This window comes from Rhamphochromis longiceps, linkage group LG12 (genome assembly GCF_057381845.1).
Source record: "Rhamphochromis longiceps isolate RC_006_pf linkage group LG12, R_longiceps_female_GT1.1, whole genome shotgun sequence".
NCBI classification, from domain to species: domain Eukaryota; kingdom Metazoa; phylum Chordata; class Actinopteri; order Cichliformes; family Cichlidae; genus Rhamphochromis; species Rhamphochromis longiceps.
The window spans coordinates 8,151,994-8,177,570 of record NC_140568.1 but is presented as its reverse complement, the minus strand read 5'-3'; the positions used below and the strand labels follow the sequence as shown (position 1 = coordinate 8,177,570).

Genomic DNA, 25,577 nt, shown 5'->3' with positions numbered 1-25,577 from the left:
GCTATTTTAGAAAAGTTATTCTTTACATTTGCAAAATTTTTAAACTTCATTGTGCTCAGTCACACCTGTTAGCATAAAACTTGAAATATTAAAATAGTACAAAACCTTTGATAAGTGACTGTAAAGATCAGTTTATAACAACTAAGACATCAAACTCTTGTATTTGTCTTCGTTTACAATTGCAACAAATTCCACAGAACCAATATCTCTGAAAATGAGTGCATGCTCCTGAAACATTTGATAATATGAATATTTCAGAAACATTAGTTTGAGTCTGCTCAATTGCAAAACAAAGGAAAAACTACTGACTTGCATGAGATAAGTATCTGCAGAGTCCACCATTATATTGTTGTTCACATAAGTTTCTTAAACAATGAACAAATGAGCAATTGTTTAAGAACACTAAGGCAATTGTATGCTGTGAGCAAGAGTCTGTTTCTTAGACTATGCACTAGTGAGATGCACTGCCTTCCACCAATGTTCATTAGGACGTTCTGAATGACTTCAAAGATGTCCTTAAGTTCCGTTGGATAGTCTATGTTGAGGGCAAAAAGAAGGCCCAATAGCATGGAAATGGCACTTGAGACATCCCTCAGATTAGACAGGATTACTGCTGCCTCAAGGACAACCAACACATCGATGATGTCTTCTTCTGTCACCATCACAATGCCATCTTTCATCCTCTTAGAAAACGTGTCTTCAATACCTGTCGGCTATAAAAGGGTTCAAAGACAAAAAAAAAAAAAATTACACAATTACAATTACACAATATCCCTTGTGCTTAACCCACACCCCTCCGCATGCGGGCCAAATACACACCCCTTTACGACATCTACCAACACTTTACAACAACAACAGACTAATAAAGCAGGATTAATTTATGGAGCACAGCATATTACATTATAACATAAAATGATCAAGATTATAATAAAAACTTAAAGATCATGACAAATACTTAAATATGGCATGATGTAACTGAGTAAAATATTGGCCTGGACTTGGCTCCAACATCCTGGCCCCTAATTGTTCTTGTGAGCCACAAAACAATTACTCTTATACATACATTTATATATTGTTCAGAACAACAAATCAAACCTTCCAGATAACGAACAGGCAAATATACAAAGTACTTTAACTGCTCATATGGCACATTAAAGTCCTTATTTCAACAGAAACGTCATTTTGTCTTGTTACAGCTGTTAGATTATTCTGTTATTATATGTTACCTTATATATGTAATCAAAATAGTTGAATTAGAATACTGCTGTAGATCACATTATACCCTTTAATATAGAGTGTGTGAGCTGTATGTAGTTTAGTTCTCGTTATACTTTTGAGTTAACAGAGAACCCCTTGATCTGCTGGGAATGTGTTACAATGTTTTCTTGACATGCTTAATTGTTGAATCATGAAGAGACGATTGTAAGCAGGAGACTCTGTGTCTAAGACAGGGGAGATAGACAGACCACATTCCATACCCCCACCTTACAGAAAGCAGAGAAACAACTGCCGAGGTCATAACTTAGGCGCTGTAACAGAGAAAGAATGTGATGTTTTGGCTTTTACGACTAGCTGGGGGCCACTAGAGACTATAAAAAGCTGAGCAACCCGTCACCATTTTGAGACATGTGCCTGACCCTCTGGTAGCATCTCTCCCGTCCGGACGTTGTAATGCTCTGACTGTTGAATTGTATGGAAATAAATGATTGTTGATTGAGCATTGATACACCGAGTATTGTCCCTCCTTCAGCCCAAAGATTCAAAGAATTGGGAGATTTCAACAACTTGGTGCCGTGTGACCCGGATCTTTGGTGTGCTGAGGAGGTGTAGATTTGGCCTTTGGTGAGATCGTGGGGCAAAGTGAACAGAAGGCCGGCCTAAAACAGAAAGGTAAGCACAGCCTGTTGTATTATAAATACCAAATGTGCATATTGGGCTTTCCAAATTAATCTGTTCGCTGAGTCACATGTATTTTCACAGTAAATTTGTCGGTGTCTGGTTTTTGGCGCAAGATACTAACAACATAAGTTGAGGCTGAATTCCAGTGTGTTAAATAAACTGCTTCTACCGAGATACTAATAACATACTACGATGGACTAGTTGCAGCCACTTTACCTTCCACATTTAATTTTGTCTAATACTGGCTTCTGTAGCAATAATACGTTAGAATTTCTTCTGAAGACGCGGCCATTAGTCCAGTACATTGAAGTCGAGGTTTGTTTATTTTGTTTATGGTGTCAGTGACGTCCTGGCTTTTGCCGGCTATGAAATAGAAGTTGATTTAAGGAAAAGCAGATGCTGGCTTCACGGTGCAGTTGAACGCTGGCAACGCGAGAGCGAAACACGTCCGTAGATTTGGTTTATGATACGGCCGTGTTCCGGTGGTGCGGCCATGAAGTGCAGTAGTGGTTGGTGCTAGTTTTAGTACATTGGATAGAGGTTTGACGGTGGTTTGTGGTGTCAGTCGAGTTTTAAGGGCTGCGGTCATAATACAAAGTAAAATTTTAAGTACATAGAGTAACACCTGGTTTATGATGTCAGGTATAACTTCGGGGATGCAAGCATCACTTTTATGATGCGACTTTGCCCCGTTGTGGCGGTCATAAGCGCAGAGAAAGGGGTATTTTGGTCTATGGTGCAGTGTGCTTTAAGAAGATCTAATAGTTGAGCTCAGGCGGCGTCCGGGTGCCGAGGTGGTGACTTGGGGAGGTGAGGGCCCCCGCATAGCTACGGAATAACACTGGGACCGCAGCGTAATCGCGGGTTCACATTTATTCCGGACTAGAACAAGACACATTTTGCGAACAAAGGTTGAGTCTAGATTAGTAAAGAAATATGAAAAGGTTGAATTCCTCGTTTCAGTGGTTGAAATTGTTGTGTGCCTGTCCCCTGACGAGTGTGAAATTAAAATAAAGAGGGAATTTGGAGCCACATAGAGATAGACGGGCATAATTGGGTGTATTACTCTGTGGTGTAATAAAAATAAAAAGGAGAGATAGTAAGAGGTGTGCAGTGGAGAATTATGGAGGAGTAGAGAGAGGAATGTGTTGGGAGACTGGCGTACAGTTTACGCTGTCAAGGTAGGCGGGTTGCCTGCTTATCGGTTTAAAAGTGATGAAAATGAAATTAAAATAAATCTCTTAGTGTGTTAATACAGGAAGCTGCGGACCTGGACCAACTGCCCCCACAAGCACAGCGGCCGAAGCAAAATTATAGGTAATGGGAACCACACCCAGCACGAATCAGCAGCTGTGAAACAGACAGCAGCGAGGAGAGAATTAGAGGAGAAATTAAGAGAAGTTTTAACACATAAAATTGGGGCCAACGGACTTGTGGAGGTTGGGAAGGCGTCCGGAGCATCACAACAAAAAGGTGAAACAAAAACACACAAGCAGAGAAATCTGAGAGAAAGGCTCCTTTTAAGGTAACGCCTAGTTTGAGAAAAGATAAAATTAACCTGCTTTTATACAAATGCACATACAGGCAATGAAGAAACAGCTTACACTCATGAACACGTGAAGATTTTCCAGCAAGGCTACAGCAGCGAAACTTAACATACATCTGGTGTTAAAGGATAAATACATTACTGACAAATAAACTCTCTGGGTTGCAGGACAACAATTTAACTTAAAAAAAAAAAGACACTGGTCTGACCAACCAGTGAAGACATGACAAATTTAGGGGTTAAAAGATTCAAATTGTGACATGTTTTCTGCTGATTGATTGAGACAAGTGATTACTGAATGAAAGAAAATTTCCTTTTGGGCTTTTAAACATGATCTTAAGAATTTTAACAGGTGCATGTTGTCCTGTCAACTTGGTGGGTTAGGAGTTGATTATATCGGGAGAGAAAAAACAAAAAAAGGGGGAGAGAAGGCTGACACAGGGCCTGGCCCCGTTGTCTCCCCTCTGAATAACACAGCCAACACAACATCATTTTCCTGTTCGTTTGTTTTTGTTTTTGTTTGTTTTTGTTTTGTTTTTGTTTTTTCTATATATATTTAATTACAGGCTGCTTTGCCGGCCCTGAAAGCCGAGGCTGACTGGACTCCTGCTCTCCCCCATACGTGACACTGACCAAATGCTGCAACAGCTGGACCCACAACAACGACCTGAGAATGTCAACAGACCTGCAGGAATGTGATCTCATGCAGCCGAGACGGAGAGCACTAAACCTAAGGCCCGTTTCACTACACGGGGGAAAATTCCCAGACTGCGTCAACTGACAGAGCTCAGCTGTGACGAGACGCCCGCCAAGCCCGAATGAAAAGTAAGGCCGAGCGAAAGAATGCTGACCTTGATAACTTTGCATTCACGCTGATGCAATGAAGAATGCTTTGCTTATGCTGATATGCAAAATGCTGCACACAAACATCCCAATGCATAATTTTTATGAGGAGCCATTGATTACTTAGAATGTGTTATATGTCACCCAGAGGGCATTTATGTAGATTTTAGGAATAAGCTCTAAAACGGTTTGGTTATGAAAACAATGTCTGTGCGTGATGTCTGTTTATGGCTCAAGGCCTTGACTGAATTCTTTGCTGTGCTTCACACAGCCCTGATGAGGAACAGTGGCACAGAGTGAAAATGATGAATTAATAGTGTAAGTTTTAGGTCGGAGTACGGCATTTTCTGTGATTGAGTTTTAATTCAAGGAGGAACAAAAGGTGTTACGGCACCTGAGGTTCTCATTCCCACACAATATTGTCCCGGCAGGAAGCAAAATGTTCCTGTGAATTTCTGGTTGATTGTTTGGTTTTGTTTAGCGCTAGTTTGATGTTATCAGTGAGCTTTGGCTTGTGTTCTTTCTCGTAAGCGAGAGAGGGATAGTTTTATGCTTGGACATGTCTGCAACGGGCCCTAGTTTGTGTTATTTTAGTAGTATTTTGTTGGTTATGTCTGTTTTCGTTTTTGTTACAGTGCACTGAGATAAGAAAATCTGAGAGGTGTGATCCACCGGTGGTGATATGTTGATATTTTGTGAGTTCATGATTTAACAATCAGCTCTTTAAACCAGGCCTGAAAGATTGAAATTTAAAGCGCTATAAAATATTATTACTGTAAACAGTTGCAAAGTGTGCTTCTCCATGATTGTAATTGGCTTGGGAGAAATTCACTTATAGGGAACACTGAGAAGTTCTGAGTCTAAAAGGATTGCACCGAGTCAATCCGGCCCAAAAAACAACAAGGAATTGTTTTCCTTTAAAATGATGACGTCATCTTGCTGGTGATGGATGCTCGAATATGTTGCGCGTGAGACTCCATTATCAGCAACATCTGGTATGAATGTGTATGGAGGTATGCATGTGAATGGACTGTGATGGACTGACGACTAAAAGTTTTGACTGACTTGATACTGAGACAATGACTGCACCAACTTTAGGATTAGTAAATGCCAATAAACAATTCATAAACAATTCACCCAGCCGACAAGAGAAGAGTGGATGCTTCGCTTTGTTTTGTTTTGTTTTTTCAGGAGCAGGAGGATAAGAGAGACTGGAGGAGGAGACTCTAGCTTCACATAAGTATGAACTGCAGACTTAACACTGTGGTTGCTGATTTTGAGTTACTGATGTTTGCATTAAGAAAACTGTGCTATATTAGCTGTGTTTTGATTAAGGTATCATGTTATATTATTGGGAATGCCAAATGCTACAGTGGAGATAACTATTGATATCACTCATGACTGGAATATGTTACTATTAACCACAGCAGGCCACTGTAAAAAGTCAATTAAATTTTATAGAGGAAAATCGCCAAAACCTTAACAATACCTATGAATGGCTGGCCACATTCAGAATAGAGATATGCACTAACAAACATTGGTCCACGTGATTTAGGTTCTCATTTGAAATAGTAAGTTATTAGATGTAGAATATAATTGACAGGGACATTTGATAGGATGTGGTACTGCAAAAGAACAAGAGCAAAGTAAATAAAGAAAATATTGTGTTTAGTTTGGATAAATTCAAATTAAAATGTACCATTACACTCAGAGGATCAATATGGAATAAAACATATGCAAAATTTGTAGGAAGTACATGACTGATAACTGTTCTGTCCTGAGCGTTTGTTTCTAGAGCACCCACTTGACCACACCAACAGTTTCTCGCCACCGAGGAGGGGTACTTGCAAAAAGAATAAAATAAAAATCTGAGTTTAACAAAACATTTTAAATGTAAATATCAAGCTTACCTTTCTTTTTCCATGAAATGTGCTTGTGGGCACGCCAGCCATTTTGAAAAGGTGGGCAAAACAATTGGCAAGGCCACACCCCCACACATGTGATATAATTTTAAAGGTACTGTTGCCCTCTCTAAGAAACATCAGGACTTAGAGGAGTGGCAAGTAGAGTATGCGAGCTACAAGCAAAAACTAAAATGTGTACTACAGTGTGCAAAAAATGAAATACTGGGTCATCAGGGGGTCATGAGGGACATTTATAAAACTAAAAGTCCCACTAACCTTAAAGTGCACTTGAAAAGCTCACACAAGAAGGTTAACCTAGCTTACCTAGAAGACCTCATCAGGGGGAGCACACTCCCCCTCCTTGAAGAGCTCACCCACTCAACCCGCATCCCCAGAAAACAGCTAACCCCAGATAAGGCAGCGTGATGTATCCCGAGACAACAGGACTGGGACATCTAAATAAAGGTGTGAAACAATCGCCTTCAAAAGGTTATCAATTCACTCCAACCAAAATTAGGACCACACGGTGCGGCAAGAGTTAATAGTTATTAGTCTCAACACCCAAGGACAACCAGAAGAGCATGACTGATATGATGGAACTGGGATTTTGTTACACTTAATTTTTGCAAAACACAAATAAAACTAAATTGAAACTAAGGATTTTCAGAAAATAAAAACTACACTAAACTAGCAAAGAATTGGTAAAAACTAATTACAACTGGTAAAAATTGAAAATCTGGAGTCGAAACTAAATAAAAATAACAACTAATGGAAATGGCGAAAAGTTTAAAACCCTGGTGCAGAGATTGGCAAATCTGACCAGGAAACGTTATAAAATGGATTGTCAGGATAGTCAGCGTTAAAGCCACTTTTGACAGTCCATACTAGGATGGCATTGGACATCTTCGGGGCGGAAAAGGGTTGGTGTGACCAGGGTGTGGTTTGGCTTGTTGTATGTATATTTGAGATCATATGGCTCTGGATGGACCAGTTACCAGGGCATGCAAGGATGACAGACTTTATTACATGAGGAGAAGGGAAATTTTCGGGATTGAAGATCCTCTGAGATGACAAGGCTGGAGCAACGGTACTCGAGAGAAGAATTTCTGATACTTTCTGAGATATGATGTCACTAACCTTCTCTTTTAATTGTCTAGCTCCAATGAATTGACACATGGGAGTGTGTCAAAAAGGGGGGTTGAGTCCAAATATCAAACAATGGTTTTATGAACATCTGATGACTTTATTTTTGTGTTTAATAATTTAGGTATGGTAAAACTTAAGCATATAATGGGTTAGACTTAGAGAGGATTCATTAATTTTTGATTTCTTTTACACACACATAGATTATGATTAGAATAAGTCCTGAACATAATATTTTGAACCAAATTTGAATCATTAGAAGAACAATGGATAACAATATTAGATTATCAAGGCTAGGGAGAGAGGTGTTTTGGTTTTCTTGCAGAGAAAGGAACAGACACCAGACGGGGACCCGGAGATATGAGGACCCTTCACAGCAGGGACAGATGTAGGGACTGCCGAGACAGCAACTGGGGTCAAGTGTCATGGCGTTTGGGCTCCTGGAGAACATGGATCCCACAAACACAGCAATAACCATGAAGGGGTTGGCGAAAACCAGGAACACCAGACCAACGAGGTTCAAGAGGCTCTTGGCAAAAAGGGGGACACGCCGGTGAACCCAAAACACACAGATCTTTGTTTGAACTCAGGGCCGAATAATCCCCAGAACTGTGCAATGACTAAAGGGTGGTCTAACCCCGGAGGTCGAAGAAAGAAGCTGAGAATCACCCAACTGGAAGACACTGGTAGCTGCAGCCATAAAAAATAAAGGTTAAAAGCTCCTTAGACAGAGGTTCTAGTCTAAGTACATTTGAAAGGTATAAGGGGGCATTAAAAAGGGGGTGGAAAACTGGAGCACCAAAATAAAGCTGTGGGAAAATTGGGAATGATGGGAGTGTCATCTGTAACTGCTGTTATGGTTGTAAATCTAACTTTGCTTGCATCTGAACTGCGTGAACACAGAGGTCATCCCACATATGGTCCACCCGTTAAAGGGGACAGAGGGCCTCAGGATCAAGAAGACCTGGACCTTGTGACCCTGGAGTGTATGTTATAAGTGATCTCTTTCAGAGATCAAAAGGGGGAATTGTTAGATTATTCTGTTATTATATGTTACCTTATATATGTAATCAAAATAGTTGAATTAGAATACTGCTGTAGATCACATTATACTCTTTAATATAGAGTGTGTGAGCTGTATGTAGTTTAGTTCTCGTTATACTTTTGAGTTAACAGAGAACCCCTTGATCTGCTGGGAATGTGTTACAATGTTTTCTTGACATGCTTAATTGTTGAATCATGAAGAGAAGATTGTAAGCAGGAGACTCTGTGTCTAAGACAGGGGAGATAGACAGACCACATTCCATACCCCCACCTTACAGAAAGCAGAGAAACAACTGCCGAGGTCATAACTTAGGCGCTGTAACAGAGAAAGAATGTGATGTTTTGGCTTTTACGACTAGCTGGGGGCCACTAGAGACTATAAAAAGCTGAGCAACCCGTCACCATTTTGAGACATGTGCCTGACCCTCTGGAAGCATCTCTCCCGTCCGGACGTTGTAATGCTCTGACTGTTGAATTGTATGGAAATAAATGATTGTTGATTGAGCATTGATACACCGAGTATTGTCCCTCCTTCAGCCCAAAGATTCAAAGAATTGGGAGATTTCAACACAGCAGGAACTCTTCTTAAGCTGGAACATGTCTTCGCGGATGCGTGTATGTGTGTATGTTGGGGAGATTAGGGAATGGAGTCAGAGGTTCAAGCACATGATTCACCGTAGGAGACCAGCCTTTACCGCTGTCTCTTCAGTAATATGTAGAAGGGGCGCTACATATCACACTCTAGCAGCACACAAAGCTTCGCCACAGGTCGTAGGAGAATGTTTTTGCTGGTTTTCACCTTGGCTTGACGAACCCTACCTTTGGCATCCTCAAACGTCTGAATCACTCGACCCATTAGCCATGAATTTCTTGGACCGGAATCATCCACGATGAGGACAATATCACCTTGACTGATATTTCTTTGTGGCTGGGCCCACTTTTGTCGCCTTTGCAAGTCTGGCAGATACTCCTTGATCCACCGTGTCCAAAACAAATCCGCCAAGTACTGGACTTGACGCCATCTACGCCTCGAGTACAAGTCGCTCCTGCTGAATACTCCAGGAGGTAGCGGAGTTTTGGCTTTCATCAAAAGCAAATGGTTTGGCGTCAAGGCCTCCAGGTCGTTCGGATCGGTAGAGACTCTTGAGATAGGGCGGCTATTGATAATCGCCTCTACCTCACACAGCAGTGTGTGCAGACCCTCCTCATCAAGGATCTGCTGCTCCACAACGGAGCTGAGCACTTTGCGTATGGACCGTATCTGCCGCTCCCAAACTCCTCCAAAATGCGAGGCAGCTGGGGGGGTTGAATATCCATGTGATGCCTTTAACCAACAAGGCTTCTTGAATCTTTGCATTATCCAAAGCACGCACTGCTTCCCGCAGCTCCCTCTCTGCACTTACAAAGTTTGTTCCATTGTCAGAACGCATCAACTGAACCTGTCCCCTCCTAGCAACGAACCTCCGCAATGCATGAATACAAGAGTCCGTGTCCAACGAATTTGCCAGCTGAATATGCACAGCCCTCACTGTCAAGCAGGTAAAAACTACGCCATACCGTTTGATCATGGACCTACCCCTTTTGATTTCGAAGGGACCAAAGTAGTCCACACCGACACTTGTGAATGGTGGCTCATCGGGCGTGAGCCTTTCAGTAGGAAGATCTGCCATGATCTGACTTGCTGCTTTCCCATGATGCCGTCTGCAGGCGACGCACCGGGACAAAATCTTCCGGACAGCGGCATGAGATCTTAGTATCCAGTACTTCTGCCGTACCTTTGATAGGACATGATTCCTGCCACAATGCCCAAGATCCTCGTGAGTAGATCTGAGAATGAGAGTGGCTATATGCTGATCCTTAGCCAAGATTGCAGGGTGTTTTAACTCCTCTTGCATGCTAGATCTGCTCAATCTGCCACCCACTCTCAGAATGCCATCCTGTACAACTGGCGACAACTGACAAAGAGGGCTATCCTTAGACACTGTCTTTACTTGTTGCAGCTTGGCAATCTCTTTGCCAAACCGCTGCCCTTGACTGAAGCGCACTATCTCCACTTCCACCTCAGCTATGTCACTCACAGAAAGTGGCAAGATGGGAAGGTTAGCCTTGAAGTGTGTCATTTGCTTCTCCTGCTCCAACCTTCCATCATAGAGATTCGCTTTTAAATCTTTCCTCTTTCGAGCAAGATGCTTCAGCACACCTTTTAATCTCAGGACCCATGCAACGGCTCTTTTAACCCGACGCCAGCTTGAGTAATGATGAATGAGCTGAGAGGTGGCGTCTGCAGCTTCTTCAACCACGAGAGCATATACTGATGCTTCTTTGACTTCTGGGTCATTACAGATTGGCTGGCATACACTGTCTGGCATTTCTGGCCACTCCATTTCTGGTTTCAAAATGAAATCTGGACCCATGATCCATGTCTTTGCCTTGAGAAAGGCACCAACACCGAGCCCTCTGGAAGCAAAGTCTGCAGGATTGGCCGAGGTGTTCACATATCTCCACTGAGAGACAGCTGATCTATCCTTAATGGCAGCAACTTGATTGGCAACAAACGTACGAAACCTTGCTGTTTAATTCTTGAGGTACTTAATCACCGACGTGCTGTCCGTCCAAAAGACAGACTCCTCCAACTCCAACTCCAGTTCGGCTCTTACCATCCTGTCCATCTTTGCTGCCACCACTGCAGCAGTAAGCTCGAGTCGTGGTATGGTAACTGGCTTCAATGGTGTAACCCTGGCTTTACCAATAATGAAAGCACTATGTGGCTGGTTCAGATTGTTTTTTTGAAACCAGGTATGTGGCTATGCCATACCCCCTTTCACTTGCATCGGCAAAGTGATGAAGTCGAGCTGAAGAGATCTTGCCAAGGTTGACTGGTCTCACACACCTGTCTACCTCAAACCTAGCTAAGTGGTGCAAACTGCCGACCCATTGTTGCCACTGCAGAGACAGAGCTTCTGGCATGAAATCATCCCACGCACCACTGAACCCCTAAAGCTCTTTCAATAGGGAGGCAGTCCCTTTCAAGATCAAGCTCCTTGACTTCTTTGGCCCTGTCATCCTCAGGTATAGACGCAAGCACCGCTCTGCTGTTGGAAATCCACTTAGTGAGCTTGAAACCTCCTGCAGCGCACAAAGTCCTGAGGTCCCGAATCAATGAGATTGCCTGCTCTTCAGTGCTGACAGACTTCAGGCAATCATCCACATAAAAGTTCCTTAGAACAGTGTTCGTTGCAATATGGTTGAACCTCTCCTGATTGTCCTCAGCACACCTTTTCAGCGCGTAGCATGCACAGCTTGGTGAAGAAGTTGCACCGAACAAGTGAACTACCATTCTGTATTCCTTGAGGCCTTTACCAAGATCTCCCTGTGGCCACCACAAGAATCTCAACAGATCAGCATCTTCAGCGGGAACCCTGACTTGATGAAACATGCCTTCAATATCAGACATGAAGGCAACTGGTTCCTGCCTGAACCTCATCAAAACACCTATGAGGGAATTGGTTAAGTCTGGCCCCTGCAACAGCTGTGAGTTCAGTGACATGCCTTGATACGTGGATGCACAGTCAAATACCACTCTCAACTTGTGCTTGGTTGGGTGGTAGACCCCATGATGCGGGAGATACCATATTCTGCTACCACTTTTACAAGTTTCTGCCACAGGAACTTCTTCGGCATAGCCCCTTTCCAGTGTCTCTGTCATAAACTTTGTGTACTCCTGATGAAACTCACTGTCTCTTAACAGCCTCCGTTTCAGGCCTTCTGCTCTTTGTACCGCCACAACACGGTTGTTTGGAAATGCAGCCCCCTTGTTCTTTAAAGGAAGGCCAATGGTGTAGTGACCGTGAACCTGCTTCACTGACAGTGACACAGACTCCATAAATTGTCTGTCTCTGGCTGACATTTCCATTTTTTCAGATAACTCATGCTCAGGGAAGTCATACTTCATTTGCTGCTGCGAGAGCTCCTCTAGCTTTGTCACCGATATCCTGTTCACCATCACCGGTGACCACTCAACAGCTCCTCTTCTCTTAGCAGAGGTCCATTAATCGTCCAGCCTAGTGCAGTTTTTACAGCATATGGGCCGTTGCCCTCACTGTTGATAACCTTCCAGGGCTCAAGCGCCTTTGGTACATTCGTCCCTATTAACATTCCAATTTTTCCATCAATCTGCTTGAGCTGAACCTCCTTCAAATAAGGCCATCTGTCCACATCGCTTTGTTGTGGAATGTTCTCCTTTGTTACTGGAATCTCTGCCTGTGTGAAAACCTGGGGAATCTTCAAAAATTTGTCCTCATCCAAACCACTGACCTCGAGACCCTTAACGACATGAGTACTGATTGTCGCTTCCTTTCCCATGGTGCGGAGCAGAATGTTGGACTTTTTTCCTGTGACCTGTAAATCCCTCATCAGCTCGTTTGTACAAAAGGTTCCAGTGCTTCCTGGGTCTAAGAACGCGTATGATTCAACTGTTGTGTTGCTCTTTGAACATCTGACCTTCACAGGCACAATTGAGAGTGCACAGACTGCTTCGCCAGCCCCAGTGCAACCGCATGTTTCACTGCCTGCTGCTGGAGAAAAACTTGCTGCTGGTTCTCTGATACTTTTACTGTCACTATCAGGAGAAGAGTACTGCTCCTTATGCAGAATGATGGGATGTTTCTGAGAACAAGTCTCACACGTGTGTCTTTGCTGGCAGCCTTTGCTCAGATGCCCCTGTGACAGGCAACCAAAACACAAGCTCTTTGATTTGAGGAAATCAAGCCTTTCTCTGTGAGGCTTTTGCTTGAGGAGTCTGCAGGTACTGAGGTTATGCCCTCCCTTATGACAGAAAAGACACCGTCTTCCACCTGTAGAGCCTACATTTTCCCTTTCCCTCTTTGTCTGCTCTGCACTGTTTGACATAGGTGCTGTATTAGTAGCAAAGATGCTTTCCCTCTCCTTGAATTTCAGAGCATTCTCTGGGTCTCCCTTGGGTGAACTGCTCCAGGAAGCGCAACCTATCTCTATTGCTGTCCGTCCTTTCCTCAATCCCATGCTCGAACGCTTTCATAAAAAACCCAAACTCCAGTGGATCCCCACTGAATACTGGAACATCCAAAGGAGGGAGAGTGGATGCTTTCTGTTGTTTTACTAGGAGCTCTGTAATCTCGTTTTGTCGCTTCATGACATCCAACAAGTCTTTAACATCAGCCATCCTGCCTTGACTAGTAATAGACTGGCTATTATCCTTCTTATTCAATGGATGAGGAAGCCTGCTACTCCTTTCTGAGCCCTGCATTACCTCCGACTCACATTCTCGACCGACATCTCCATGTTCTGGCTGAACCAAACCAAAACTGGCCCCAATACTTTGGCCCGGAGCTCTTTGGCAGGTAGCCATTTTGTTGACCAAGTCAGCAGAAGTGTTATGGGCTGGCTCCTTCACAGTCAGCACCTCAAGCTTTGCGTTAGCTGCAGCAATAGCTGTTTGCAACTCCCATTCCTCCCTTTTTGCCTTAAGAACAGCTTCTTGTCTGTCAATCTTCATCTTTTTCTTTAATGCCTCAGCACGCGCTACCAGAGCAGCCCTCTCTGCCTCAATCTTTAGCCTGGCAGAATATGTGGTCAAAGACACAACAGAAGAGGTTCGACTGCTTCGATGTGCTTTACTGCGTCTGGACGATATTGCTGAAGCACTGTCTGCAGGCTCAACTTCAGCATCAACCATTCTTGCTTCATCTGCTTGCATTTCCACTCTGTTGGAGCTATTTGTTCTTTATTTTTGTTTTTGTTCTTATTTTTGAAATTAGTTAAAGTTTGTTGTTAGTTTACTTATATTTTGGGGTTTATTTGTCGGTTAATATTTTGTTTTAAATGATTTGTTTTGTTTGTTGTTATTTTGTTAAATTAGTCAGTAAGAGCTGTAGGGCCATTTTGTTTCTATAAATAAAGAGACTGGTATAGGACCAGCATGCATTGGGGTGGGCCTATGGTTTTTTACCAGAGCAGGAGAAGCAGTAGGAAGGATCTTGTTATTGCTTGCCAAATGGATAAATAAACCAAAACTCTCAACTAAAAGGTTTGGACAATGGACTTCTTTTGCCTGCGTACGAAATATTACCTCAGTGCAGCAGTGGCTTGTGGACTTTAAGTTGTGGGACGTTTGATCTTACAAAAGTAAAGGAATTGCCACTACACAAAGTAAAAAACCTTCCCGTGGACAAAGGAATAATCCTTCATTAATGGATATAAGGATTTCAAGGATCACCGTCGAACTCGAATAAAAGGTATTGGATCGTCTGGTGAGTAATCCAGACGGATTTGATGTTGAAGCCTGGATCAACATGTCACTCGTTCATCAAAGCTGGTGAGTGATAATATTGTTTAAGCCGTAAAGGAAAACGGTGAAACTATTGGAGTTTAAAGACATAATTTCACTACAAAGACTGATGAACTGAGTTTTGACGTACTAAATTGGTGCATAATTGGATCGCTAATTGAAACATGCCAACGCCCTCTGTGGAAATGTTTGTCCGCTGCAAAAGGCAGGTAAATGGATGTCATGTTTGTACTTTAGGCTATGGACTCTCAGTGTGCTGTGCATCTTTATAAAGTTTGAAATAATCCAAGAGGACAATAAAAATGTCGGATATTAAGAGTAAACGAGAGGATGACACTGAGATGCAAGCAGAGAAAAGAAGCGTTAAATTTACGCCAAAAGGTTTGGATTTGTATATAAAGACATGCCAAGAAAAGCGCAGTTCAATGTGTAAGCAAGCATCTAAGTACATGGGGAAAATTTCCGCTTTAATGACCTCACATGAAAACGTTAAGGAAGTGTCTTCTGAATTTGGGAAGTTTATTAAATGCTATCAAGATGCAAACGCTTTGCAAGAATCCTTTTTAAGTTTGCCACTGCCAGAAGATGAAGTGAAAAGGCAAGTTGCACATTTTCAGTCGAAGGTGACAGCATTCTCCGTTTTTATGGACAAAGTAAAGGTTTGGTTGCAGGAGGCGGGCGAGCCGTATACTGAACAAAACAATACTGTTCGCAATGATAAAGCTGTTGAAAGTTTGGATGAAATAAAACCTGAAGACAGTGTCTCTAATATCTCAAGTGTAAAACCACCTTCAAAAACCTTGTCACAGCAAAGTCGAATTTCATCAACATCTTCCGCATGCATTAAAGCTGCGGCTGACAAGGCAGCGCTCATGGAGCGACTCGCTGCATTAAAGAAAAAACATTCTATCGAAGCGCAAGAGGAAAAACTGAGAAAAGAAAAGGAGAAACTGAGAAAAGAAAAGGAGACATTATCCTTGGAAACAGAGCTGGCAGCCACTAATGCAAAGCTTCGTGTCTTAAAAATAAATTCAGTTTGTAGCTCTGAGCATTCTGATGGAATGAACTCTTATTTTGAAAGAGGGCACGTACAAGAAGCGCCTAGTTTAAATCCTTGTGCCGATACATTTGTTCCAACATCAAGAGATTACTCTGGTATAAATTCTGCATCTGAATCACAAGTAATCGTACCTAGACAAAGTCAAACCCAACATCAGGTTGATGATTCAGCTCAAGTGACGCAGCAAACACAGCCTCAGTCTCCTACTTTGACTGGGAACTGCACGAAGGAGATTGTAAATATTATGCAAAAACAAAATGACATCACTACTTTGCTTGTAAAACAAAACTTATCTTCTGTCCTCCCCGCCAGAAACATCCCTGTGTTTGATGGAGACCCTTTACAGTACAGATCATTTATGAATGCCTTTGAAAATGGAGTGGAAGCTAAAACTGATAACTGGAGCGACTGTTTGCATTTTTTAGAGCAGTTCACTAGGGGGCAGCCTAGGGATTTGGTGCATAGTTGTCAGCACTTACCACCTGAGCAGAGCTATTCCACAGCCAAAGATCTTCTTGAAGAACATTTTGGGAACGAAAATAAAATTGCCTCTGCATATATGGAGAGGATTGTGAGTTGGGTACCTATTAAAAGTGAGGATGTGAAAGGTCTACAGTCATTCTCTCTTTTTCTTCAAGGATGTTCGAATCTAATGCAGCAAGTTGTTTATATGAAGGAGTTGGATTTGCCCTCAAATATGAGAATGGTTGTTATGAAACTTCCATACAAATTGAGGGAAAAATGGAGAGTTGTTGCCTATGAACTGCAGGAACAAAATGGTTACAGAGCAGTATTCACTGATCTGGTTACCTTTATAATAAAACAGGTAAAAGTAGCATCAGATCCAGTGTTTGGCAACATACAAGACTCACAATCTGGAAGCAGCTTTAAAGCTTCAAGTTCTACCAAGCAAAGAAAAAAGGGAAGTAGTTTTGCCACTAATGTCAGTACAGTGCCAGGAATCAAAACTCAATCAACTGGAAGCAGAACAACTTCCGCCGTTCTGCATAGTTGTTTGTTTTGTTCACACAGCAACCATTTACTAGAGAATTGTAAGCAGTTTAAAGCTAAAACGCATCAGGATAAGTTGACTTTTATCAAGGAAAGGGGAATTTGTTTTGGTTGTTTAAAAGTTGGTCACACAAGCAAAGACTGTAGGAGTCGTTTGGATTGCGACGTGTGTCACCAAAGGCACCCAGGGGTTCTTCATATAGAGCGAAAGGATCCAGGTGCGTCTTCGGAACAAACTCAACAGAGGACAAACTCTAATGTCAACTTTTCAACTGCAACCACTCAGACATGTGGGTATATTGGGGCTGGTCATGAAGTTGATGCAATTTTTTCTATAGTTCCAGTTCAAGTTAAGAGCCAAAAGAGTAATAAAATTGTGCAAACTTATGCGTTTTTGGATCCTGGAAGTTCAGGTACATTCTGTACAGAAACTTTGGCAAAAAGGCTGAATGTAAAAGGTAAAAAGACCAATATCTTTTTGAGAACAATGAGTCAAGATAGGATTGTTAGTACACAAGTTCTGTCTGGTTTGGAAGTGTCTGGTTTGGAAGCAAATGATTTCATGCCATTGCCAGATGTTTTGACTCAAAAGACTATGCCAGTTTCTACAGTTAATATTCCCCAGCAAAGCGACATCGATCAGTGGCCTCATCTTAAACCTGTTAAACTGTACAACGTTAATGCAGATGTGGAGCTACTGATAGGCACTGATGCTTCCAATGTTTTGGAGCCATGGAAGGTGATAAACAGTGTGGGAGGTGGACCTTATGCTGTAAAAACAAAAGTTGGCTGGGTCATAAATGGTCCCCTGCGCACTGGAAGTAACAGTGGAAATAAAACCAACTGCACTGCTGTAACAGCCAATAGGATTTCTGTTGAGCGTCTTGAAGACATGTTGATTAAACAGTACAATCATGATTTTAATGAAAGATCATCAGAGGAGCAGACTGAAATGTCTAGAGAGGATCTGTGTTTCATGGATATTGTTAGTAGTTCAATAAAGCTTATTGGAAATCATTATCACATTGATTTGCCTTTCAGGAGAGAAGGTTCCAGTTTGCCAAATAACCTCTGTGTCGCGGAGCAGCGTCTCCAGAGTCTCAGACGGAGATTTGAAAAGGATACTCATTATAAGGATGAATACACTAAATGTGTAAACAACATGCTTGAACGAGGATATGCCGAGTTTGTGCCTGTAGATGAGTTGCACAAAGATGATGGAAAGGTGTGGTACATCCCTCATCATGGAGTGTATCATCCCACAAAGGGCAAATTAAGAGTTGTATTTGACTGTGGAACAACTTATAAAGGAGCATCATTGAACAGTCAGCTTCTACAGGGACCTGATCTCACAAACTCGCTGGTTGGGGTTCTGATCAGATTTAGACAAGAGCCTGTTGCATTAATGGCGGACATTGATTCCATGTTTCACCAAGTTCACGTCTCAGAAAAACATGTCAACTTTCTCCGTTTCCTGTGGTGGCAACATGGCAACACTTCAAGGTCTGCACAGGAATGCAGGATGAAAGTGCATTTGTTTGGAGCTGTATCTTCGCCAAGTTGTGCAAATTATGCTCTACAGAGAACTGCAGATGATAATGCACAACAGTTTCCAGCTGAAGTGGTTGATACAGTCAAAAGAAACTTTTATGTGGATGATTGTTTGAAATCTGTTGCTTCAGAAGAGGAGGCAGTGCACATGGTGAAGAGGCTGACAGATATCTGCGCTAAAGGAGGATTTAAGCTTTCAAAATGGATCAGCAACAGTCGCACAGTGCTCATGTCAATCCCAGAGGAAAGAAGAGCAAAGGAAATTAAGGATCTGGATTTGGACACAGATCAACTTCCAGTTGAGAGAGCACTGGGTTTACAGTGGTGCATAGCAACAGACAAGTTCCAGTTCAGAACCTCCCTGCAGGACCGTCCAACAACCAGAAGGGGCATTTTGTCTGTGGTCAGCTCACTGTATGATCCTTTGGGAATCTTGTCTCCCTTCAGTATGCCAGCTAAACTGTTGCTACAAGAGCTTTGCCGACAAAATTTGAAGTGGGATGAAGTTATTCCCCACTCTCTTTCCCAGCGGTGGCGTGATTGGCTGGAGGATCTCCAGCTGATTTCAAAGTTTAAAGTGGAACGTTGCATTAAACCAAATTGCTTTGGAAGACCAGATAGGGCACAACTTCATCATTTTTCTGATGCAAGTCAAGATGGGTATGGAACGGTGTCATATTTAAAGTTGGAAAAGAATAACGTCACGCATGTTGCTTTTATCCTGGGAAAGGCTAGAGTTGCTCCTCTCAAGCAAACTACAATTCCCAGGTTGGAATTGACGGCTGCAGTTCTTGCAGTTCGGGTGAATAGGCTTCTGCAAAAGGAGCTGCAAGTCAGGTTGGAAAAATCAGTTTTTTGGACTGATAGCACAACAGTACTGAAATACATCTCCAATGAAACCAGAAGATTCAATACTTTTGTTGCAAACAGAATTGCTGTTATTCAGGAAGCAACAGATGTGAATCAGTGGAGATACGTTTCTTCTAAGGAGAATCCTGCAGATGACGCATCCAGAGGTATGAGAGCTGGGGATCTCCTCAAATGTAGGAGATGGATAAAAGGGCCAGAATTTCTCTATGAGTCAGAAAAGGAATGGCCTAAACTGGATGTGGAGTACAGTGTAATTTCTGCAGATGACCCAGAGGTCAAAAGGGACCTGACAATGAATGCCATTGTGAGAGAATTACAAAATCCTACCAGCTATTTTATCCTCTACTTCTCGTCTTGGGCAAAACTTAAAATCTCTGTAGCCTGGCTTTTAAAGATGAAAGAGGTCTTGGTGTTGTTGGCACAGAAGAGGAAAGAGTTGCTTGCTGCAGGTTTGAATAAGAATGATCCGGAAGGTCAGAAAGAAGTGGCGATAAGAATGGAAAGATTTAAGACCACTTTGAAGAAAGGAAATCTCACTCCAGAAGACTTGGCAAAGGCAGAACAAGCTATTCTTCAATATGCACAACAACAGAAATTTACGACTGAAATGGCTTTAATCCACAATGGCCTCAAAGGAGTCTCTAAGGGAAATTGTCTCTATAAACTTGATCCAGTGTTGGATGCAGGAATCCTCAGAGTGGGTGGCCGATTGAATAAAGCAGCCATGCCTATGGAATTAAAGCATCCTGTAATTTTGACAAAAGATATGCATGTGTCAACACTGATTTTACGCCATATCCATCAAAGGTTGGGACATGCAGGAAGAGCACACATGCTGTCAAAACTAAGACAAAATTACTGGATACTAAATGCAAATTCTGCTGCCAGGAAAATCATCTCTCGTTGTGTCACGTGTAGACGCAACAGAGGAAAGTTTGTTGAACAAAAGATGGCGGATCTGCCTGAAGAGAGAGTCCTGCCAGACATAGCCCCATTCACAAATGTTGGAGTGGACTATTTTGGACCTATAAGTGTTAAAAGAGGACGAAGTCTCCTTAAAAGGTATGGAGTTCTTTTTACTTGTTTCACCAGTCGTGCAGTACATCTGGAGATTGCATGTACACTTGATACAGACTCTTGTATAAATGCTGTGAGGAGGTTCATCTGTAGACGAGGCCCAGTTTCGACCATCAGATCTGATAATGCTACAAATTTTGTTGGGGCGAATCGAGAGTTGAAAGAAAGTTTGACTGAGCTGGACCATGCCAAAATTCAAAAGGCTTTTGTTCAGGATGGCATGAAATGGAACTTCAACATTCCAGCAGCCTCTCACCAAGGTGGTGTGTGGGAGCGTCTCATTCGTTCAATAAAGAATATTTTAGCCTCAGTTCTTAAGGAGCAAGTTCTGGATGATGAAGGACTCCACACAGTCTTCTGTGAGGTTGAAGCTATAATGAACGACAGACCCATTACTAAAGTTTCAGATGACTCAAATGATCTTGAAGCACTGACACCCAATCACTTGTTGTTGCTGAAAAATAAACCAGTTTTTCCACCAGGACTGTTTCATCCAAGTGATTTGCATGTCAGGAAAAGGTGGAAACAGGTACAGTACATGGCAGAGTTGTTCTGGAAGAGATGGCTTTCTGAGTACCTACCTTTGATGCAAGAAAGACAAAAATGGATGAGGACTAAAAGATGTCTTATACCTGGAGATGTTGTTTTAATTGCAGACGCTACAGCTCCAAGAGGATCATGGATGATGGCGAAAGTCTTAAATGTAAACCAGGATGCAAAAGGCTTGGTGCGTTCTGTGAGACTACAAACAAGGACCAGTGTTTTGGAAAGGCCAGTGACAAAACTTATTTTGCTACTGGAAGCCTCATCGTGAAGAAAATCCTCAATGAAAATTAAGGATTTGTTTAAGGGAATAGCTCCTCCTTTTGGGACTTTAAAGTAATTGTGATTGTATGCACAATTAGGGGCCGGAGTGTTGGAGCTATTTGTTCTTTATTTTTGTTTTTGTTCTTATTTTTGAAATTAGTTAAAGTTTGTTGTTAGTTTACTTATATTTTGGGGTTTATTTGTCGGTTAATATTTTGTTTTAAATGATTTGTTTTGTTTGTTGTTATTTTGTTAAATTAGTCAGTAAGAGCTGTAGGGCCATTTTGTTTCTATAAATAAAGAGACTGGTATAGGACCAGCATGCATTGGGGTGGGCCTATGGTTTTTTTTACCAGAGCAGGAGAAGCAGTAGGAAGGATCTTGTTATTGCTTGCCAAATGGATAAATAAACCAAAACTCTCAACTAAAAGGTTTGGACAATGGACTTCTTTTGCCTGCGTACGAAATATTACCTCAGTGCAGCAGTGGCTTGTGGACTTTAAGTTGTGGGACGTTTGATCTTACAAAAGTAAAGGAATTGCCACTACACACTCCTTTTAACCATCTCTCAACTTTCTCCACAAAACTTTTCAAATAGCTAGCCTTTGGCTCATACCACTGTGTCTGATCATGAAGAAGTTCCGACTCAGTCAAGTGATTTTTAACTGCATCGTTGTTTTCACAAAACTCGATATATATTTTTGAGAAGTCAGTGGCTAATTTAACAGACACTTCCTCAAAATTGCCATCATCTTCCATAAGCTCCTCAATCTCTTTTATCTTTCTAGTAAGATAACCCAACTTGGTTTTCCTTGTCACTTTAAGATGCTGAAGCTTTTCCTCTTGTGCTTTAAAGGTTGGCTTGGAAACTCTTTTTTCCTGCTGCTCCATATTAATTGCGCTGCCATAAACCTTTCAATGCAATTAATCCTTTACACAGGCCATGTACCACTTAACCATACAGGAATTTTCACAAACCGTAAAGCAGGCACAGCCTCTTACTTTTCAGATGCAGGGTTTTCTTACTGCCGAAAGGATCCGGAAAACACGGGAAGACTGAAGCGCATCCTCTTTCACGTCCCGTTTTCCAGTTTTCCCTTGCCGCGCAGCGGGCCGATTACCTCTGAGCGCCGGTGACGCGTGCGTAATCCTCTCACTTTCGGAGCAGTTTTCTGACTATTACAGCGGCAACCTTCGGTCCTTCTTTGACGCTTCTGCAGAACGTAAAGTTTCTGACTCGTGCTCTTGTTAAGTCGCTTGGATGCCTTCCGGTAGCAAAAAACGAGGCGAAGGAAAAAAAGGGGCAAAACATTTATTTTCCATACAAATCGAAAGGTACAAAACAAATGCCTCTGGTGGGAGCTCCGTTTATATTCCCTTTATGTTACAACAAAAAATAACATTAAAACGGCGACGGTCAGAAAACTGTTGCTCCACGTCCTGCTTGCTTACCTAACCTTTAACCCACACCCCTCCGCATGCGGGCCAAATACACACCCCTTTACGACATCTACCAACACTTTACAACAACAACAGACTAATAAAGCAGGATTAATTTATGGAGCACAGCATATTACATTATAACATAAAATGATCAAGATTATAATAAAAACTTAAAGATCATGACAAATACTTAAATATGGCATGATGTAACTGAGTAAAATATTGGCCTGGACTTGGCTCCAACAAAAATGAAGAAAAGAATTACAATAAAATCTCTGACTTCGAAATGAGTCTTTAAACACTGAAAATCAAATAAATGAACATTTTATTTTAAAGCACTGAAAGTCCCGTTATCCTTTAGGATATCACATCACTCTCCTCCTAACTCTTTTTTTTTTTTTTTTCCCAAAAACGGTAGGAGATGCAGATGTACTTATTTATTTATTTATTTTAATTTATTTATTTATTTATTTATTTATTTATTTATTGTCATTGTCAAGAACAATGAAATTGCGTTTGGGGCTTCCATACAACCCCCAAAAAAAGAAGAAAATAATAAATACCCCTTAAAACCCAAGTGTACATATTTAACCCAGTGTGACTCCAATGCAATAAGACAATCCTTAGCAATAATGTTCGTAGAAATTCAGACAAAGACCTGAGAAACATGACAAAATACAACAATGCAACCCATTCAATATTATTGTACTGTGAGATATGATATCAGATATGATAGTTATCTATTTAAGAAAGAGGGGGGGGGGGCAGGAGGGGGAAGAGAATAAAGATATGATGCACCAATGCAGACCAGTTCATTGCTATTAAGAAGTTGGATATGGTTATTGTCCGGGAGAGGGGGGCAGAGAGTTCAGGAGCCTCACAGCCTGTGGATACAGGCTGTTGGCCAGTCTGGATGTTCTGGCCTGTATAGACCTGTACCTTCTCCCTGAGGGCAGCAGATGGAAAAGGTGGCGCGCAGGGTGATGTTGGTCCCGCAGGATACTGTGCACCCTCCTCAGACAGCGAGTGGGGAAGATATTACTGATCTCTGGCAGACTTGTTCCAATAATTCTGCCAGCTTCTTTCACCACCCGCTGGAGTGCTTGCTGATCGGCCTTGGTGCAGCTGGGGAACCACACTAGAAATCCATACGTCAGAACGCTGCTGATGGCACAGTTGTAGAAGTTCAGCATCAGAGATCTGGGAATGTGTGCGCTCCGCAGTCTCCTCAGGTAGTAGAGGCGCTGTTGGGCCTTCCGTGCAACTAAGGTGATATGGTTGCCCCAGGACAGGTCCTCAGTCACAGTTACCCCCAAGAATTTAAAACTGCTCACCCTCTCCACCGCCTCACTGCCAATGAAGAGAGGCAGATGGTTGTTATGACCCTTCCTCCGGAAATCTACAATGATCTCCTTGGTCTTTTTGGTGTTTAAGACCAAGTTATTGTCGTGGCACCATGACTCTAGTTGTTGCACCTCTGTCCTGTAGTTTGTCTCATCGTTGTTGGATATAAGTCCGAGCACTGTGGTGTCATCGGCGAACTTAACAATGAGATTGGACGCGCAGGAGGAAATACAGTCATGGGTGAAGAGAGTGTATAGCAGAGGGCTCAGAAAACACCCCTGAGGGGCACCGGTGTTGACCACAAGGGTGGAAGAGGTGTTCTTACCCACTCTGACACTCTGTCTGCGGTTAGTGGGTCTAGTGGTATCAAACAGACGGACAGCCAGGAGGTCGACTGAGTGATGGGCCCCGAAATAGGAGGTAAGCACCACCTGTTGATGTATAATAATTTATACATGTATAAATGACTTTTATACAGTCATTGGTCCGTGCCGGGTTATGGCTGAATTCCAGTGGAATGACGGTCCCGCCATAATAGACGTTCCAGCCATGTGTTCCAGCACTAAACCTAACCTTATCCCTAACTATAACCTTATTCCTAACTTTTACTAGCAGTTAAATGACGTAAAATAGTGTTTTCCAAAGCAATTTTTAGAAAATGAACAAACATGTGTAGATTGAGTCCAAACGGTTCTCATGTGCTCTCCTTTTTCCGATGCCGTAATTTAGGAACGTGTTGGGTACCCGAAAGCATAAAATGTTGACAATTTGTCACCTAGCGAAAATCATTACGCTTTGGGAGTGAGAACGTGTCTGACCACTACCCGCACACTTTTGCACCGGAGGTTTTCGGAAAGCTTTTATTTTGGTATTTCCGCTGATCCATGCAATAAATTTGCATGTTAGCCTAAACATTTAGATTTAACATTTAGATTTAAATATAATATTTAGATTGAACATTTGACATTTAGATTTAACATTTAAAATTCTGTTTTAAATATGAAAGTTACAAATATTTTACTAAATGTTGTAAAAAATGACTTGTTTTGAGCTAAATGTGGAAAAATGTTGCCGTTAATTTCAGCATGTTTCACTTTACAAACGGCGCCCCATACTCACAAGCCAGTCATGTTGAATGGTCACGGTCGGGTCGCACCCTGTCGGTCAAACAATGCAGTATAAAGGCAACCAACGCTAGATTGCCTAGCCTGTTAACGGGAGTCCGAATCCCCGCGGAAGGCCACTCCGGGCTAAAAAATAACCACGCGTCCGCGGCTATTGGTCGGTGCCAAACGCTGAACAAAACTGCATTCCTCGGAGCCGCGCTCCGGTCCTAAATCAATATGTTTACATGTTTTAAAAGCATCACTGTGGGCTCTCAGCCCTCTAGTTATTACCTGATGCCCGAACCGCGTTCTGCTGGTCAATCTGACCAAATACCCTAAACTAAAACTTGCCTGACTGGCATCACAGTCAACGAATATAACATCAATTTAAACACATAACATCTTAACATAAACACCCCAAAATCCCCACGGACACAAACCAGAAGCTCATCTGAGTGAACATTTAATTTACCTTACATTCCAATTTAGCACCTTTGGACATTATTTTAAATCAACAGGTGGTGCTTACCTCCTATTTCGGGGCCCATCACTCAGTCGACCTCCTGGCTGTCCGTCTGTTTGATACCACTAGACCTCAGCCAAA

At 42.2% G+C, this 25,577-nt stretch overlaps 2 protein-coding genes and 1 long non-coding RNA gene across 3 annotated transcripts in view; 2 read left to right on the top strand and 1 right to left on the bottom strand.

The window, feature by feature from the left end:
• The window catches only part of LOC146656806 (kelch-like protein 10), a 42,131-nt gene extending 19,578 nt beyond the window's left edge, over window positions 1-22,553 (bottom strand). Inside the window, exon 1 of the mRNA XM_085424577.1 lies at window positions 22,083-22,553. The gene's annotated coding sequence lies outside the window, so the exon portion shown is untranslated. The remainder of the gene's footprint in view (window positions 1-22,082) is intronic.
• Window positions 742-5,494, top strand: LOC146656808 (uncharacterized). Its single transcript, XR_014913971.1, has 3 exons — window positions 742-1,968; window positions 2,844-4,270; window positions 5,480-5,494. It is a non-coding gene; the product is annotated as an uncharacterized LOC146656808 (long non-coding RNA).
• On the top strand, window positions 13,726-16,417 carry LOC146656807 (uncharacterized). Its single transcript, XM_085425858.1, has 2 exons — window positions 13,726-16,335; window positions 16,403-16,417. Exons 1-2 carry the CDS (start codon window positions 15,007-15,009, stop codon window positions 16,415-16,417), a joined length of 1,344 nt encoding a protein of 447 aa, XP_085281984.1. The 5' UTR covers window positions 13,726-15,006.
• Window positions 22,554-25,577: the final 3,024 nt, after the last annotated feature.

What these genes read in the sequence shown, in the direction of transcription:
- LOC146656807 (XM_085425858.1), top strand. Translation starts at nt 15,007, where the DNA reads ATGTCGGATATTAAGAGTAAACGAGAGGATGACACTGAGATGCAAGCA.